This window comes from Cricetulus griseus, chromosome 2 (genome assembly GCF_003668045.3).
Source record: "Cricetulus griseus strain 17A/GY chromosome 2, alternate assembly CriGri-PICRH-1.0, whole genome shotgun sequence".
NCBI lineage: Eukaryota > Metazoa > Chordata > Mammalia > Rodentia > Cricetidae > Cricetulus > Cricetulus griseus.
This window is the reverse complement of record NC_048595.1, coordinates 242427474-242443589: the sequence shown is the minus strand read 5'-3', so window position 1 is coordinate 242443589 and position 16116 is coordinate 242427474. Positions and strand designations below refer to the sequence as shown.

Sequence of the window (16116 nt, the reverse complement as noted above, 5' to 3'; positions counted from 1 at the left end):
TGTGAGTTCTCTTCCCTGGACTGACACATTTTCAGAAGGCTGCTTTGATGGAAACATACGGGTGCCTAGGTCTTTAATGGCTTTGACTCTGTCAGTAAGATTTGACCTAAACAGAGTCAGGTGAGAACTTGTTGGCCCAATTTCCTCTACTGTATTAAAACACAGGTTTAGCTATGGTTCTTTTACATAGCACAATCACACCTACAGAAGTGCCTTGCTGTACCTTTACAGAATGACACATTAGTTAGTGGCTCTTTATGTCCTATCAATATGCTATTTTTAGCAACAGTTATATTTTTATCTCCTAGACAGTATATGATAGATTGCATTCAAGGGTGTCTTTTTTATTTCATTTTTTGTTTATATGTGTGTATTTGTATGTGCATTTGTACATGCATACTGGTGACCATGAAAGCCAGAAGAAGGTGTCAGATCCCAAAGCTAGGGTTACAGCTGTGATATGAGTGCTGGGAACCACACCCAGGTCCTCTGTGAGAGCAGGAAGTGCCCTTAACCACTGAGCCATCTCTCCAGCCCCAAGTGTGTCTTTGTGAATTTGTACTTTAGGTGAATCTATATTGTCATTTAATTTTACTCTCCAAGTAGATATAAAAGGTAGTTTTTTTAAATAAGAATTTACTAAAAAGTGTCAGCCCCATTATCAGTATAATCATCTGACATAGTTGTCTTGAAACTATACTTTCAGGGATTATTTCTGTAATTCTTAAAAGAGTTGTCTCAAAAGCAGGATATATACATAATCATGTTTGCTGGGATAAGGAAAGAATGTGTGGGATAACAAAACAAATATTTCCTGTTTCATGCTCCTCAGTATGATTTATAAATACATCAGTGAGCTCAGTCTCCTGTAGCAAAGCATCCACAGGCTGGGTGGTTTAAATATCTTTCTCAAAGTTCTCAAGTTTTTCTCCAAGAGCAAGGTACTAGTAGTTTAGATTCTGGCCATGGTGGTCCTCTTGCCATCCCAGACTGTGGGGAATACAGAGGAAGGCAGCAATTTCTTGTTGGAAGGTGACAGCTTTGTAACCTAAGTTTTCTCTTCCATGCTCCCGTATTGGAGGTTAGGATTTCAACATATAAATCTTTGAGATGTTCATTCAGTCCATAACATATCTGCATGAGATTGTAATTATAACATGACCACAATTTATGACTAAATTGTTGTCATAAATCTGGAGTGAAAAACCAAATTTCTGTTACTGGTGGGATATGTAATCTAATGCTTTTCAAATCATGATCTCAGGATTTTTGTGAAATAATTGACTTTTCAAAAACATTCCGGGAGCCCTGCTTAAATGTCGATGATAGCTTATACAGCTTCATTCCATGTTAAATAAAAGCTTAAAATAAACAGTCAGTCTTGATCATATATGGCCCTACTTAGAGGTCCCTCACCATTAGGGATTGTCCTGAGATGTGTCACTAGCTTGTGTCGGATCAGTGGTGGAACTCTCACCTTCTGGAGTTGCCTCTACACCTTTAACATGTTCCTTGACATCAGAGCTTCATCCCTTTCTAAGAATTCGGGTCTTTTAAATTATGGGGTCATAATTAAATTACAGAAACCCAAAATAGAATCTGAAGAATGTGGTAAACATGTCATTATGTGCATTTGTTGTCTTTTTGCTAAACCAGGGAAAGATGACAGCACTGTCTTCAGTGTGCTCACCCAGGGTGTGTGCCCTCAGTCTGTTCTGAGGAAATCCCCTACATGCAGGCTGAGGTTCTCTACAAAACTTCATGCCTGAAGCCTTTGCAATTGAACAGTAAAAGGCAGGAAATGTAGAAAATGAGGCAAAAGAGTAAAGGGAGTTTCAGAGAATCCCAAAAGCCTGAGGAGATGGGATTTGACTGTACCCACACAATGGGGAAAGAGAAAGTCCACAAAAGTTCCCCACAGGACATGCTCATTCTTTTCCACCCTGTGCTTTTCTACAAAAGCCATATTAGTATTGAACTTCTCTCTTATCCAAAAATGTTTAACCCCACAATTTAAAAAGGAAGGGGACAGTTCACATTTCTCCCACCAAATAAGGTGTCTGGATAAAGAGATCACAGTCTCATGAGTCCCGCCCCCTCCCAGTGAGTTCTGTGGTCATGGCTCCTTGTCTTCCCTTCTCACTTGTGCTTCTATTTTCTGCTGTGAGCTGAAACCACACAAGCACTCACCAGAGCATATTAATGCTAGCACCATCACCAGGCCTTGGACATGCAAAATCTCATAATCTTCAGTCAAAATTGACTTTTCTTCCTGAGTTACCCCATCTCTGTGTTCTGCTGCAGCAACAGAAAAAGCTATCACTCCGTTACCGTGTGGTGCAAACCAGTGATCCCCGGGGGCTCACATTCAGCATTCTTGTTCTCCCAGCTCCATTCTGATCAGCTATAGAAAGTTTAGGAGGAAGGGCATAACAATCAGAACTAGAACAGTAGGAGCAGGCCTTTGGGGGTTATAGCAAGCCTCTGGTTTCTCCTCTGTCCTTGGTGATAGGAAATGTCCCACCACAACACATTGTCCCACCACTGTTCTCATCCAGTGCAAGAAGCCAAGTGATTATGAACTGAAACCTTTGAAACTTTGAGCCAAAATACATCTTTCCTCTTTCCAGTGAAAATGCCAGGGAGCAGCAGGGAAGCTCAACTGACTTTCGTCAGGTGACTCACAAGCTGGCTAACTCTAAGAGCAAATCTAAAGCCAAGCTCTCAGGCCTCCTCGGAGGTTGCATCACTGAAAAATCTCTCCAGAGGCACTGGGAAATTTTCTAAATGTTTTGTCTTGGTAAAAAAAATAAATCTCATTCTTCACCCTGTTAATTAGTGGACTTTGGAAAGGGCCTGGTGAATCAATGTGAGGGATGCTTACATTTTCTGGTGATTCGGTGCAAGCTGTCATGTCAAAGTGGCTCTGAGAAAGTGTGGTGTAAACCATCTTCTCGTGAGAATGAATAATTAGCTGTCCAGTGACTTCGCAGGCTGATGGAAATGAAGCCATTCTAGCCATTACTTGACAAAATGTTTCACTGTGGTTGACAATAGTGACTAAGATGGGGCTGGAGAGGTGGCTCAGCTGTTGAAAACACTTAGTGCTCTTTCTGAGGACCTGGGTTCAGTTTCTAGTACCCGAGTGAAGGCTCACAACCATCTGTAACTCTAGTCCAAAGTATCTGATGCCTCTGCAAGCTGCTGCAGTACATAAACTCATGAGAGCACACGCATATCCGTATTTTTAAAGGTCACTGGTACCATTAGTTTCGGAGGGTGGGTGGAAGACCCACATCCTGTTAAGAGTTGTGTAGAGGTGAAACTGTTTGTGTGTATTCAGTCCGTTTCATGGCTTACATCACTCTTGTTTCTTCCATTCACATTAAAAACAATTTTATTTATTTATTTATTTACTTAAAAATAATTAATTTTTTACTTTGTGTGTCCATGTGTACATGTCCCATGGCACATATGTAGCAGTCAGAAGACTACTTTCACAAGTTCTCTCTCTCTTCCATGATCTGAGGCCCAGAGATCGATCAAACCCAGGCCATCAGGTTTTGCAGCAAGCTCCTTTACTCTTCACCATCTTTCGAGCCCCAGTGAGCATTTTCAATGCACAACTTGGTGTAATGGTGATGGTCCAGGTTTGCAATGGAGCATTCTTTATGCATGTGGTATATCTATCCTACAGAATGTCATTATACAAAAATACATAAGAATGTGTCTGCTCCAGCTGGAGGGAAGTGATGAGGATGGGAGAATCCTCGTGGTCCCCACAAAGCAAGGCCCCTCTCCTATTATCCTTCAGTTTGGTGCTGGACCTTTGCAAATAAAATACATAGTCTCCAATGTTCTAGGAGTGCTATTATCTCACAAATGCTTTCATGTAACAACTAATTTTATTTATTCACTTAAGAACACTTGTAGAAAACTCTATATCCACTTGTAAATAACACAAAATTTCTAAAGTTCTCCCTAATATGTTATCACTTTTTGGCTCTGCTCGACTGTCAACACTCCCTCTTCCCAAGCAGGACTATTTCTGGATCTTTCTGATGGTGGCAATTGCAGGCTCTGCTGCCGGGAGGCTGGTGATGGGTTCTGTGGCTGAGTACCAGTTGGCATGCACAGTTTCATCACTGCAAAAATCTAAAATAGAAGTTCACGAATTTGACAGGATGGCGCCCAGGCATCATCTACCACCTGGGAGTTTATGAAGACTGTTCTGATGCTCTGAGTAATTGTGTATATTATTTTGCCTAAATAACAGTAACTCCCTTTTTGGGTGATGGGATAAATATCAATAAATTTAGTTGTAGGAATTCAATTTATGTTGGAGCATTAATGACTTTTGTGCTTGGAAGCCATGGTTATCTAAAGCCATTATGCAGTAAGAAAACAAAAGAAATAAATAGCCCAAGCCAGAGGGGGAAAAAAAAAAACAAGGAAAGGTGAATAATTGCATGTCATTGTAACTCAAGCTCCCAAGGAGACTTGCCTATATGAAGCAGTGTAAATGGAAGAGCAGAGCTCATCAGAATAAACCATCCAATTGCTTTTGGGCATATCCATCTCCACACTCACATAAAACAAGACTTTGGGAGAAGCACTGACTGAATTTTCTATATAACTGTGAAGAAAGTAGACTTGCATGATTTTATGGGAAGTGGCTGGCATTGCTAAACAGTTAGAATTGTGTATCTGAAGTAGCACTTGAGACAGATAACACCATGGCCATTATCTCCTTTCTGAGTGTAAGGATTAAAGTTTGACTTTGGGGGGGAATATAGACCTGAGTTCAAATTCTATCCCTGCCTCTCAAGATCACGTGACCTTGGGATTTTTTTGTTGTTGTTGTTGTTATTGCTTTTGTTCTTTTTCTTTTTCTTTTCATGTGGTTCAAAGGGAATTTAAAATTTGGGCAACTGGATTCTTTCCAGGAAATGTGCTCCTTCCATTTGTATCTGTTCCTTTACCTTTCAGTATGAGACACTCAATTCAGTGATAAGAACTCAGCACTATTTATAGTCAGGGTGGCTAGAGTCAGGTTTGGGAGTACATAAAGTAAATGAAAACACAATTGAATTTCCAAGTGTCAAAAAGTGGACAGTATAAGTCATGTGTGGTCATGTAAACCTTAAACCAAGTACTCAGGAATCTAAGGCAGAATGATTCCTATGAGTTCAAGGCCAAATAAAATGGGTAGTATTTTTCATGGTTGCTCATAGAACCATGTCCCTGTACCTATGTGTGTAGTAATACACAAATAGAATGTACACACATAGAATAAAGCTGAATCCAGGTCAATGACATGTGTCAAAGTCTGCCTATGGGAGGTTGAGAGGCAATGGTAGCTACTACCTCCTTTTCAAAGCTTTATGTTCGATAAATATTTAGAGACTTTTCTGCTAGATTAAATAGTGCTAGGTGATGTTATAAAAATTCCAGGGCCAGTCAATTTAGGGCATCCTCCTCAACCACTCTCCAAGTTGTTTATTTTTTAATCAGCAAACTATTTTGAATATTAAATCAATTTTATTATTATTACTATTTTCAGTTTTTCGAGACAGGGTTTCTCTGTGTAGCTTTGGAGCCTATCCTGGCACTCGCTCTGGAGACCAGGCGGGCCTCGAACTCACAGAGACCTGTCTGCCTCTGCCTCCCGAGTGTGGGTATTAAAGGTGTGCACCACCAACTCCCGGCTTATTAAATCAATTTTAAATTGCCATATGTGGGTACAATATTTACATGACTTTTTCCTCCTTCCAACTCCTCCCAGGACCCCCAATACCTCTCAAATTCATTATTTCTTTTTTAACTACTATTGACATATATATATATATATATATATATATATATATATACGCATATATGCATAAATATGTAAGCACAACCTGCCGAGTCTGTTTATTTAGGGCTGACCACATGGTATTAGATAATCACTTAGGGGACTAATTCCTGGGGAAGAATAGTTCTTCTATCTGGAGTCATTAATTTCCTGTAGCCCTTTGTAAAGAGGTTGGGTCCTGTGAACCTTCCCCTATCCACAATGACAAATCAACTGGTGTTTTTATTGTTCAGGTCTTGTTTAGACAACTGTATAGCTGAAATTGCATGAGTTTAGCTTCCCAGTCATATGTAGAAGGGAAATTTCATAGGAGACATTTTGGCCTTCCCTTGTTCTTAGAGTGTTTCTGTCCCCTCTTCTGTGATATTCCTTGAGCCTCAGGTGCAGGAGTTGTGTTTTGCATGTATCAGTTACAGCTGAGCAACCCTGCAGTCTCTGCATGTGATCAGTTATGGCTATCTATAATGGTCTGATACAAAAGGAAGCTTCTTTTGATGAGGAGTGAAAGCTGCACTTACCTGTGGGTTAAAGGCCACAGATATCAATTTAGAATATAGTTAGAAATTGTACTGATTTAGGATAGTGGCAGTGGTAGGTACTCCTCTAAGATCTGTGGCCTTACTATCCACTGGCAGTTGGCTAGGTTTCCAGTATCAGGTGTGATTTCTGTCCTGTTGCTTGGTCCTTGGTTACAGCCAAGACTTAAGTGCCTCTACTGTACCTTTAGCAATATCTTTCTATGATCGTTATGGTGTGGTTCATAGGTATCACAGCTGGGTAGGATTACTGATTACTTTCCTCCTGTGGTAGTTTGCTTAGTGACTTCCAATATTATGAAAGCTAGTCTTCATCCAGGAGACTTTTAGGTCACACTCAGCTCCATTCCTCAGGGTTCAGTGTCTGATATATGTGGTGCCATCAGTAATAGGGACTTACCTTCAACCTCTGGAGACAACCAAGGGCAACAGCAATACTCCATGTTGTCTTTGGAGCCACTTGGCCTCCTTTGTCCAACAACAGAAAAGGAGTATTCTCATGCCTAGGAATAGGATTTTTATTAGGCAGTCTGTGGCTCTTGGGGAGAAGAGAACACCGTCACCTCAAATGGTACAACTTCATTTAAACTAAACTTCCATGCACATATACTTATATATTATATGTAATTTTCATTAAACATAATATGATTCCATATGGCTTTCCCAAGCATCCTTCTTCCTTAATGTTATTTATCTTTCCTTCCTCCCTTCCCTTCTGTGTGGACATCCCTGTGGTCTCCCAAATTCAAGCAATAGCCCCCTTTCCCCATTTCCGAGAGTCTCCTGAAAGCTGGAGCTCACTGACTCATCTACTGGCTGGCCAATGAACTCCTGGAGTCTTTTGGTCTCTGCCTCCCTAGCAATGAAATTATAATTGCAAGTCCAGCTTTTTATGTGGGTGCTGGGGATCTGAACTCAGGTTTCCCTGCTTCCTTAGCCAAGCGCTTTATCAACTGAGCCATCTCTCTGACCTTACTTTCATTTTGTTGGTTTTGTTTTACTACTCCCTTCCCAGAATTTGAGCATGTAGTGGGCACTCAAAACCATATGAACATATGAACGATAAGAAGGTGTTCCTAAAGACATTTTCTAATGTTTATAATGTTCCGAAAGACATTTCTTCTATGCCTTTTCCTCCTCCTCCACTTTCCTTTTTGGCAATACTAGCAATTGAACATAAGACCTCATGGATAATAAGCAAGCACTCAACCACTGACCCTTAGACCCAGGCTTCCCTTTAAGAACTCTGAAATTTACTGTCTATTCCTCAGATAAATAAGTCAAATACAGAGTTTCCCTTCTGGTTCATGACTGGGTTTCATTTCATCTTTTGTCTAATTAGAAGAGTCCTTGCATATAGGGAACCCAGGAACAAGTTCCACCTTGGCTCATGGAGCTCACTTATCTTCCTTTTAAGTGTTCAGGCATCTTCTGTCCCTTGTGTAAGAATCTACAAATGTGCTTTAGGTCCCATGGGAATAACTGATCCAAGATCCCAGGATCTTAAAAGAAAAACAGTCCTCCTCCAATTTTTTTTTTAAATACAAAATTGCTGCCTCTCCTGAGATATTTTTACAGTGTTTCCCTAGAGGAGGAATTGCAGCTGATGGCCCAATGCAGGGCAGAGACCCACAGACAGACAGTCTGGCTCCAATTTATGTTCTGTGCTAACATGGTTAATAGGCATTAGTATTTTGATTTAGAGAAGTGCTCCCCTTGCTCCTAACTTGGGTGTATACACTGGTAACATCTGGATTAGAGCACAGATTTCAGGGTCACGTGCTATTTATTTCATCTTCTTTTCCTTCCTCTTCCTCTCTCTCTCTTTCTCTCTCTCCCCTTTTTCCTTCCCTTTCACTCTTTCCAATGAAGTGTCTTGGGAATCATTTCAGTGTTTTGATAGAGCCGCGTTCAGCATAAATTGGCAGAAGTTCCAATTGCCCCATGTTGAACTCTGTTGGAGACACGCTCAAACTTTCAGAAGTCTTATATGTGTAATATGTATCAGAACTTTCCTACAACCCCATCTGTGTCTTTGTTTTTCTCTCCTTTTCACCCTGTCCAAGTTTTTGCCATCACTTTGTTTTCAATTCTAAACTCAACACTCATTACAGCTAAGTGGGAAAAAATGCAGCAGATCCAGATTCATAAGGAACCCTGTAAACATCTATGAAAATGAGTAAGCATTTTAATACAAAACTTGGGTTCGCTCCAGAAGTCTGTCTCACTCTCAAATGCTTGATAAAACAGTACAACTGCAACCGCCGTTGGCTCCTTCCCAGTCACGGGTGCCCACGATGGCCAGGCTCTGGGAAGGTTTTGCCCACCAGACGCACAGTCTTCCATTTTGGAATCTGCGATTTGTAAGTCATTCAATTGGAAAAATTGTGATGCTGTAACTGGTTTCTTTAAAATTTGCTGTCCCAGTGACTTACTTAGACTGAAGAGGGGGATAAAATTATATATTTGAGAAGAAGCTTTCCCCAGTTAAGATCACCACCTCTTAACTTGGTTTTCCTTGGCTTGTGGCATAGATGACCAAACAAACACTTCTCTTTCAATGGGCTTGTTCTCTGCAAACCTTTGTAAAAATTAACCAGTTCACACTCTGACAAAAGTCAAATCTAAACTTACCCAGTTAAGAAATGGGGATTTTTGTCAGAATGCTTATGGAGCGCTGACTGTGGTGGGGTATGTGATGTACAAAACACCACAGTTTGTAAAACAAGTGATTAGCCCTCCCAGAGCCATGGGGTTGCATTCCAATGGTGTACTCAAACACAGCTTTCATCTCACCATATGCTGTGCCTGCTTACTGGAAGAACCATGAGGGTTTGGTCTTTTTTTTTTTTTTTTTTTTTTGAGGGGGATTGTTTTGTTTTGTTTTGTTTTGTTGCATGTATTTGTTTGCATGCTTATCAGACGCACAGAAAATGCATTCTTTGTGGGGTTTTCTATCATTGTTGGATAGCACCAAGAGGGATGCAGTTTGAAAGCATGTTATCAATCAAAGTAACAATCTCGGGGCCACTGGGTTTTCTCCCTTCTTCCTTGCAATAGATCTGCAGATGCAAAGAATGTAAGGAATGAACATGAGATAGCCAGTAATTTTATTGGAAACTTGAAAAGGAAAAGAAATACCAGTTGGGATAAAAGTTTCACTAACCTAGCCCCCAACAGAAAAACCTTAAGAAGCAAGATATTTGTGTACCCCCATCTGAAATGGATATCTTTAGTGCAGAAATCATCAGAGCTCAGAGAGGCTCCCTTCTACTGTCTTGCATCACGGACATTCCTCAAAAGCAGGGAGCGTCACTAATGGAATTATATGTTTTCATGCTGTAATTACATTTGATTTTCCTGATATTTCTGTAGACTTTTTGTTCACGGGTCCATGACTTTGCAGAATATTTAGAAGTCTTCTATAACCTTGTCCCAATTAAGACCCCCCCCCTCTCTGTTCCTTCCAAAAGAGAGGATTAGCAAGAGAGGTTTATAACAGAAAAAGACAAAATGTGTACTTAAAAAATTATTCAAGCTTCAGAGAGTTCTCTCAATAACAATAAAGGATATGAACAACAAAAGGGTGTCTTATAATGGAAGGAAACACAGTCAGTCAGGGGTCCTTCTGAGTTCCAAAATACCCTGAGCTAAAATAAAATAAAATAAAATAAAAGCTTTGGATACACAACTATATTTTCTTTATTTTTGAATGAGTACTTGTTAGAGAAAACAATTTTATCTTTGCCTTGTGTTGAGTTCTATTGTAGACACATTGATCTTTCCAGAACCCGTATGTATAATGTATATCAGAGTATTCATACAACCCTGTCCATACCTTCATCATCCGTATTTTTTATTTGGGTATATTTGAATATATTGATCCAGGTAAGCTGTCACTGTTAGCAGATCAATGTGGCAGTAGAGTCCAAGTCTAAGTCACAAAAGGACATGACCCAGGATATGAGCGTCTACACAGGATTTTGTCAATAATGTTTAAAAGATCCATAAAAATGCCTGCTGAGAAAACAAAAATAATAAAGTATGGTGGAATCTCACACGATTCCTGTCTTAGCCTCATCTTCTCCCATATCAAGCCTTAAGTTCATTTTATATACCTCCAAATCCCATTAGCATTTGATGCATATTTATTAATCTGACCCTCCCATTCTCCACATTTCCAAGGCTACAGAATATGGGAGAAATACTTGAAGTATGTTTCCTTCACAAAGCACTATGGACTAGATGTAGGAAGAAAGCTGAGTGATGCCGTGGAGGAGCGTCTACTGGCAAATGGAGGCAGTTGGAGGGATGATTGAATGTCATTGGGCCTGCCCTGGATGGGAGGTTCTTATCGGCAATTGAAGTAAAGCTATCTATACCTCTCCCCAGGTTTAGTACATTTCTTAAAATGCCACTTATTAGAGTGTCGAGAACCAAATTTCAGATATCTTGTCTCTCAAATCCCTGCAGTCTGTTCATGGCCCAGCCACTCAACCCAAATCATACTCTGAGGACTTCAGGTAGCCAAAACCAAAATCATTGTCTTCGCTCTGAAATATCCAGCTAGCCTTCAATTCAAAGCAATCACCCCTTCCTGCTTTTCTACTTTCTGCATCTCATCATCACACCTGTAGAAGTTCTTTAGATTTGTTTCACCTTTGATCATTTCAAGACAAACATGTGAAGGATGGCTCACCAGTCCCTAAACTCTCCTTAAAGTCTCAAAATCTCCTGGTGCTGGGAGTTAAGCTGCAGGTGGTCATGGTAAAGTAACAACCCAGTTTCTGATTCCCAAGTCTTTGCTATTCACTATTTAAGGTATTGGTCACTGTAAGTAAGCATAGAATCACTTTGACTTCTCACCAATCTCTTCAATTCCCTACCCTTCTAACCTAGTGGTTCTCAACTTTCCTAATGCTGGACCCTTTGATATAGTTCCTCATGTTGTGGTAATCCCAACCATAAAATTATTTTGTTACTACTATAATTACTACTGTAATTTTGCTACTGTTATAAGTCGTAATGTAAATACATAATATGCATGATACCTGATATTTGGCCCTAAAAGGGGGTTGAAACCCAAGGTTGAGAACCACTACTCTAAATATTGCATTTTCTACACAGGTTATGTGTAGCAAATGAATATTCTTTTACTCTCCACTTCTTGCAACCTTGGTGAAATTAAGGTTAGAGCTCACTATACATTAAATAGGGTTAATATAAATAGAGTTAAATAGGGTTCCTGTTACCCTGTCAATCAAAATACAATCCATAATTAAGTGACAGTTGTACCATTCTCTGTCTGATTTTACTATCCTAACATAATGCAAGGGTCTCTGCTCAAGTCCTGTGATATTCACTTGACCTATTCTCCTCCATCTCTAATTTAGTTGTAGTCAGTCTTCTTTGTTTTTTCATTTTTAAGACTATCATATAATTACAGCCTTTCTCCCTTTCCTCTTTGCAAATCTTCCCATATACCTCTCCCACTTTTGTTCAATTCACTTCCTCTTTTTTCACTAATTGTTTTTGCATTCATATGTGTATCTACATATATTTCTAAATATAACCTATTTACTCTGTATAATATTAAATGAATTTTCTTTCAAATATTTAGTATGCTTTCTCTGTTCCTCAACATTCATCCAAATATGTTTACCAAAAGGTATACATAGCATATTTGTAGATGTTATCTGAACTTGTTGGCTTTCAAGCTTCAATTATGAATATACTGATTTCATAAATAAATTTCTATTGAAATATGTTCTTAGTCTATATATACATATAAGTTTCTGTAAATTACCAGTTATATCTTTTGATATTTGTGTTGTGGATAGTTTATAAGTTGTTTTATACACACAAATGTAATTATATAGATATTATAAATGCCATAATTGTATTTGGGTGTACACATAAATTTCAATACATGTATATACCATGTAATGATCAAGTTGATAATTAATACTTCTATTTCAAACATTTAGCCTTCTTAGGGGTGAGATCATTTGAAATGCTTAATTCTGGCCATCTGGAAGACTCCAATAAATATTGCTAACTGTAGTCACCCTACTTTATATTATCAGTCACTAGGACATTGTCATATTTTTAGATATTTCCCAATTCTTCACCTCCCCTCACCTCTGTACAATGTTTTAATCCTCACTATAAATCCACTTAATATTTTACCTTTCCCAACAATATGTACCTAAAATATTTTATTACTCATTGTGATTATTGAAATTTTGCCTCATTACATATGCATTTTTTCAGGATCCCCCAATGGCTGTGACCCTCGGGCTCCGAATGGAGGAAATGATCTTTAATCTTGCTGATACACATTTGTTTTTTAATGATTTAGAGGTAAGAATTTTAAAAGCTAAGAATAATTATTGCTAACACAAAAACTCTCAAATAGTGTCATGTATGCAGAAAACCTTAAGAAATTTGAAAAAAGGGATGCTCATCCCATGAGAATTGTGAAGTTCTCGTGAAGTGGAAAAATTGCATAAACTAGTTTGAACAGAAAACAAACCTGTGCTCTCTTGAATTATACACATTTACAGACACATACTAAGAACAAAACTGTCTTAGAAGAATAGATGTTTCCCTTTGTGGCTTGGGTCAGACAAACCCTAAATCTGCCCTTGGTTCATTGGTATCTCCCCTTTGCATTAGCAGCAGCATATCAGGTTACTAATCAGAATGATTTATGCTATTCACTAGACGATATTCACCAATCCTCTCCCCAGCAGAAGCATGGACCACTGAGAATTGCAGCGTCTCTGGACATACTTACATTCTCACTATCTGCCCTTCTACATTAAAGGATGCTGGAGCTATTTACGTAGCATAGCTGATGACTCTTAGTGAATTAAGTACTTTCTTCTCTTGGGACTTCCATTCCTAATGTCAATGCCAACACAGTGGTCTGACAAACAAAAGACAAAGAAAGTAAAACCCAACAAAATAAAAGAGCACAAGAAAATCTAGCCTCAGAGTAGCTACATACATACCATGATAAACAGTATAATCTCTGTGTTTGCAATCTGGGATACCAGACATGAAGAAAGTAGAATAAGCAATAATGAAGTAGTTTGGGCATGGGACCAAAAGTACCTCATGGACACATACAATTGAGCTAAAATAGAGATTTCTCAATTTGACATGCTTAATTTTTCATTTTAATTTTGTAATTTCACAATGAGGTAAAAGTTTTATCTATAGTGACATTATGAACAGAGATGGTGCTTATTATGATCTCTTATATGGTTATAGATATTTTTGTTGAACTTTTCATTAACCATCAGTGCTTCTAAATAATAAGTATATCATTTTACTTGTCAGAAAACAAACTATAGCTTCACCAGTGCAATATATACTATATATTATATATATGACATATATGTCATGAATGTGTATGTGTCCAGGGTTACCAGCTAGCTCCATTATAGATCTCTGATTTTAAAGCAGGTTTGAAACAAGAGTACAGACTTCTGTCCCCAAACCTTGATGAAATTATGGTGATAGAAAGAAAAGCCACATTTTAGTGAGTGAGTTAGATAAGATTTTAGGTCAGAGACAGGAGATGAAAAATGATTCCATGTGAACCATAAAATCATGTGCTGAAAGCTACAAGGTCAGAAGTGATTGGTTCTTTTCTCAGCTCCATCCATGTTTTCACTGATAAAATGTCTGTTCAAAGAAACTTTATTTGTTAATGAACAACTATAAAATGTCAGCTTTCGTCTAGTTTTCCATTTTTGTATAATAAGAAATGCTGACGACCCTTGCAAAACCCGACTTCAGCTAATTCCTCTGCTCCTTATTCTCGGACATACACGATGCTTTTATGATGATGCCTGCAAATGAACTTACAAGGAACTTGACATTTTCAGTTCACTAATAGCTATTTAGCTATTTGTTACTTTTCCTGTTCTTAGTATGGGTGAATCTCAGCTTGAAAATCGTAAGACGATTAATATTTTCAAAGTTACTAAGAGAAATTGTATATGGTTTTACCTAGTTTTATGATGTTTATTTCATTTGTCTTTTTTAAATAGAAACACATGGAATAAATGAACCTAGCAGTTTTTGGTGGCATATTAAAAATAAGATAGAATAGGGCAAATTAGGGTCATCGTGCCAATCAGATCTCACTGTGACAGAAGAGAATGGACTCCACAAAGTTGTCCTTTGAGCCCCACAAAGTCACTGTGGCACACACACACACACACACACACACACAACACACACACACACACACACACACACACACACACACACACACCAGAAGTGCATGCACACAGATATATGCAATAATAATAAATAGAATTTAAATAAAATCCTCACCTTTTAGCAGAACATTAAAATGAGAATGTGAGGGTATCTTAACACAAACATGTAAATACATTTACATGCTTAGAGTAAATATTGCAATCTGCATAAAAAGCTATGGCTACATATTATGCTTTTAGATTTTTCATCTTATGCAAGATTTTATGTTAAAGGTATTTTGTAAATACTGGCTGTGGTCATGAACAACAATATTAAACTGAGAAAATAGTGGTGTTGATGTTTCTCTTTTGGGTGTGTTTTAGAATTCCACAGAACCACTATTTGACTTAAACCCACAGTTCAACTATTGAAGTGTGCTCCACTTGCTCTGTAAAAGCTAGACCTGATCATGGTGTGTGCATGTTTTCAAAGGTAGATGAACCCAGGAAACACAAATGTGCATTGCCAAGTGACACAAACAAGCACTGGACTAATAAGTTACAGGCAGGAACTATATTGTGTGGCTAATTTTGAACATTACATTTATGTCAATAACCTTTTTGTCAGCAAACTTCTTACAAAGGCTCCATAACAGGAATTAAGCCAAACCTGCTTCTGCTGCTACACACAATTGCTCAAGACAGCTACACATTATCGTTACTTATCTTATTGTGAGAAATTTTCTTCTTGAAGATTCAATCTCTTAGGATCTTCTGTGGTATCCAAGCATCAGTTTGAAACAGTAAATGCTTCAATACGTGGTGCACCATGGGCAGTGACAGCTGTTCTTCTCAAACTCCCTTAAAAGATCCAAATCTGATTCTGACTACTCAACACTTCATTCCAATCTGCCCACTCCCAACCCCAGCAAGAGAATTCTCTCTGTTCAAAAAAATGTTATTTCAGTTAGAATAACTTCCAGAGGAGAAAGCACCAGGGAGTTGGGGTTCATGAAAGCAAGTGAGGAGTCCTGTGGCTTATAACTGGAACAGACCAGGAACAACTTTGTGGTTACCTTATAAGACAAATTTAAAGCATTTATGATTAACACCAGAATTATTTCAAACATTTGAGGTCTTTGCTAAGCTATGTTCACAACCAAAGCACTTGGATGTTTGGGGGAGTGTTGTAGGTTTGCGTTAAAATGACTCCTGCATGGCTCCTCACAGTGAAAACTAGTTGATGAAAAATTATTTATCTTTTCCCTTAAAAATCTAAGTAATTGAAATTCAAGTTTCTTTCACTGGACTGTAATCCTTGGGCAACTGTCCAGAGTCAACACAGAGAGTTACTAAGCATAAATTTAAAGAGAGTGAGATTTGGAAGACCCTCAAACCTAACTTCAAATACAGAATTCATGGTCCAATACGTTTGATATACTGTTGTCCTCAGGAGTAAAAAAAAAAAATGAATTTGGGGGCAAGTTATGCACAAATTAATCATGTAAGC

General features: G+C 38.4%; 1 protein-coding gene across 2 annotated transcripts in view; it reads left to right on the top strand.

Moving 5' to 3' along the window:
* The window catches only part of Eya4 (EYA transcriptional coactivator and phosphatase 4), a 64652-nt gene that overhangs the window by 35798 nt on the left and 12738 nt on the right, over window positions 1–16116 (top strand). For both annotated transcript variants that reach the window (XM_035439078.1, XM_035439077.1), the window contains exon 10: window positions 12664–12753. In XM_035439078.1, the coding sequence (XP_035294969.1) occupies window positions 12664–12753 (90 nt within the window). The remainder of the gene's footprint in view (window positions 1–12663; window positions 12754–16116) is intronic.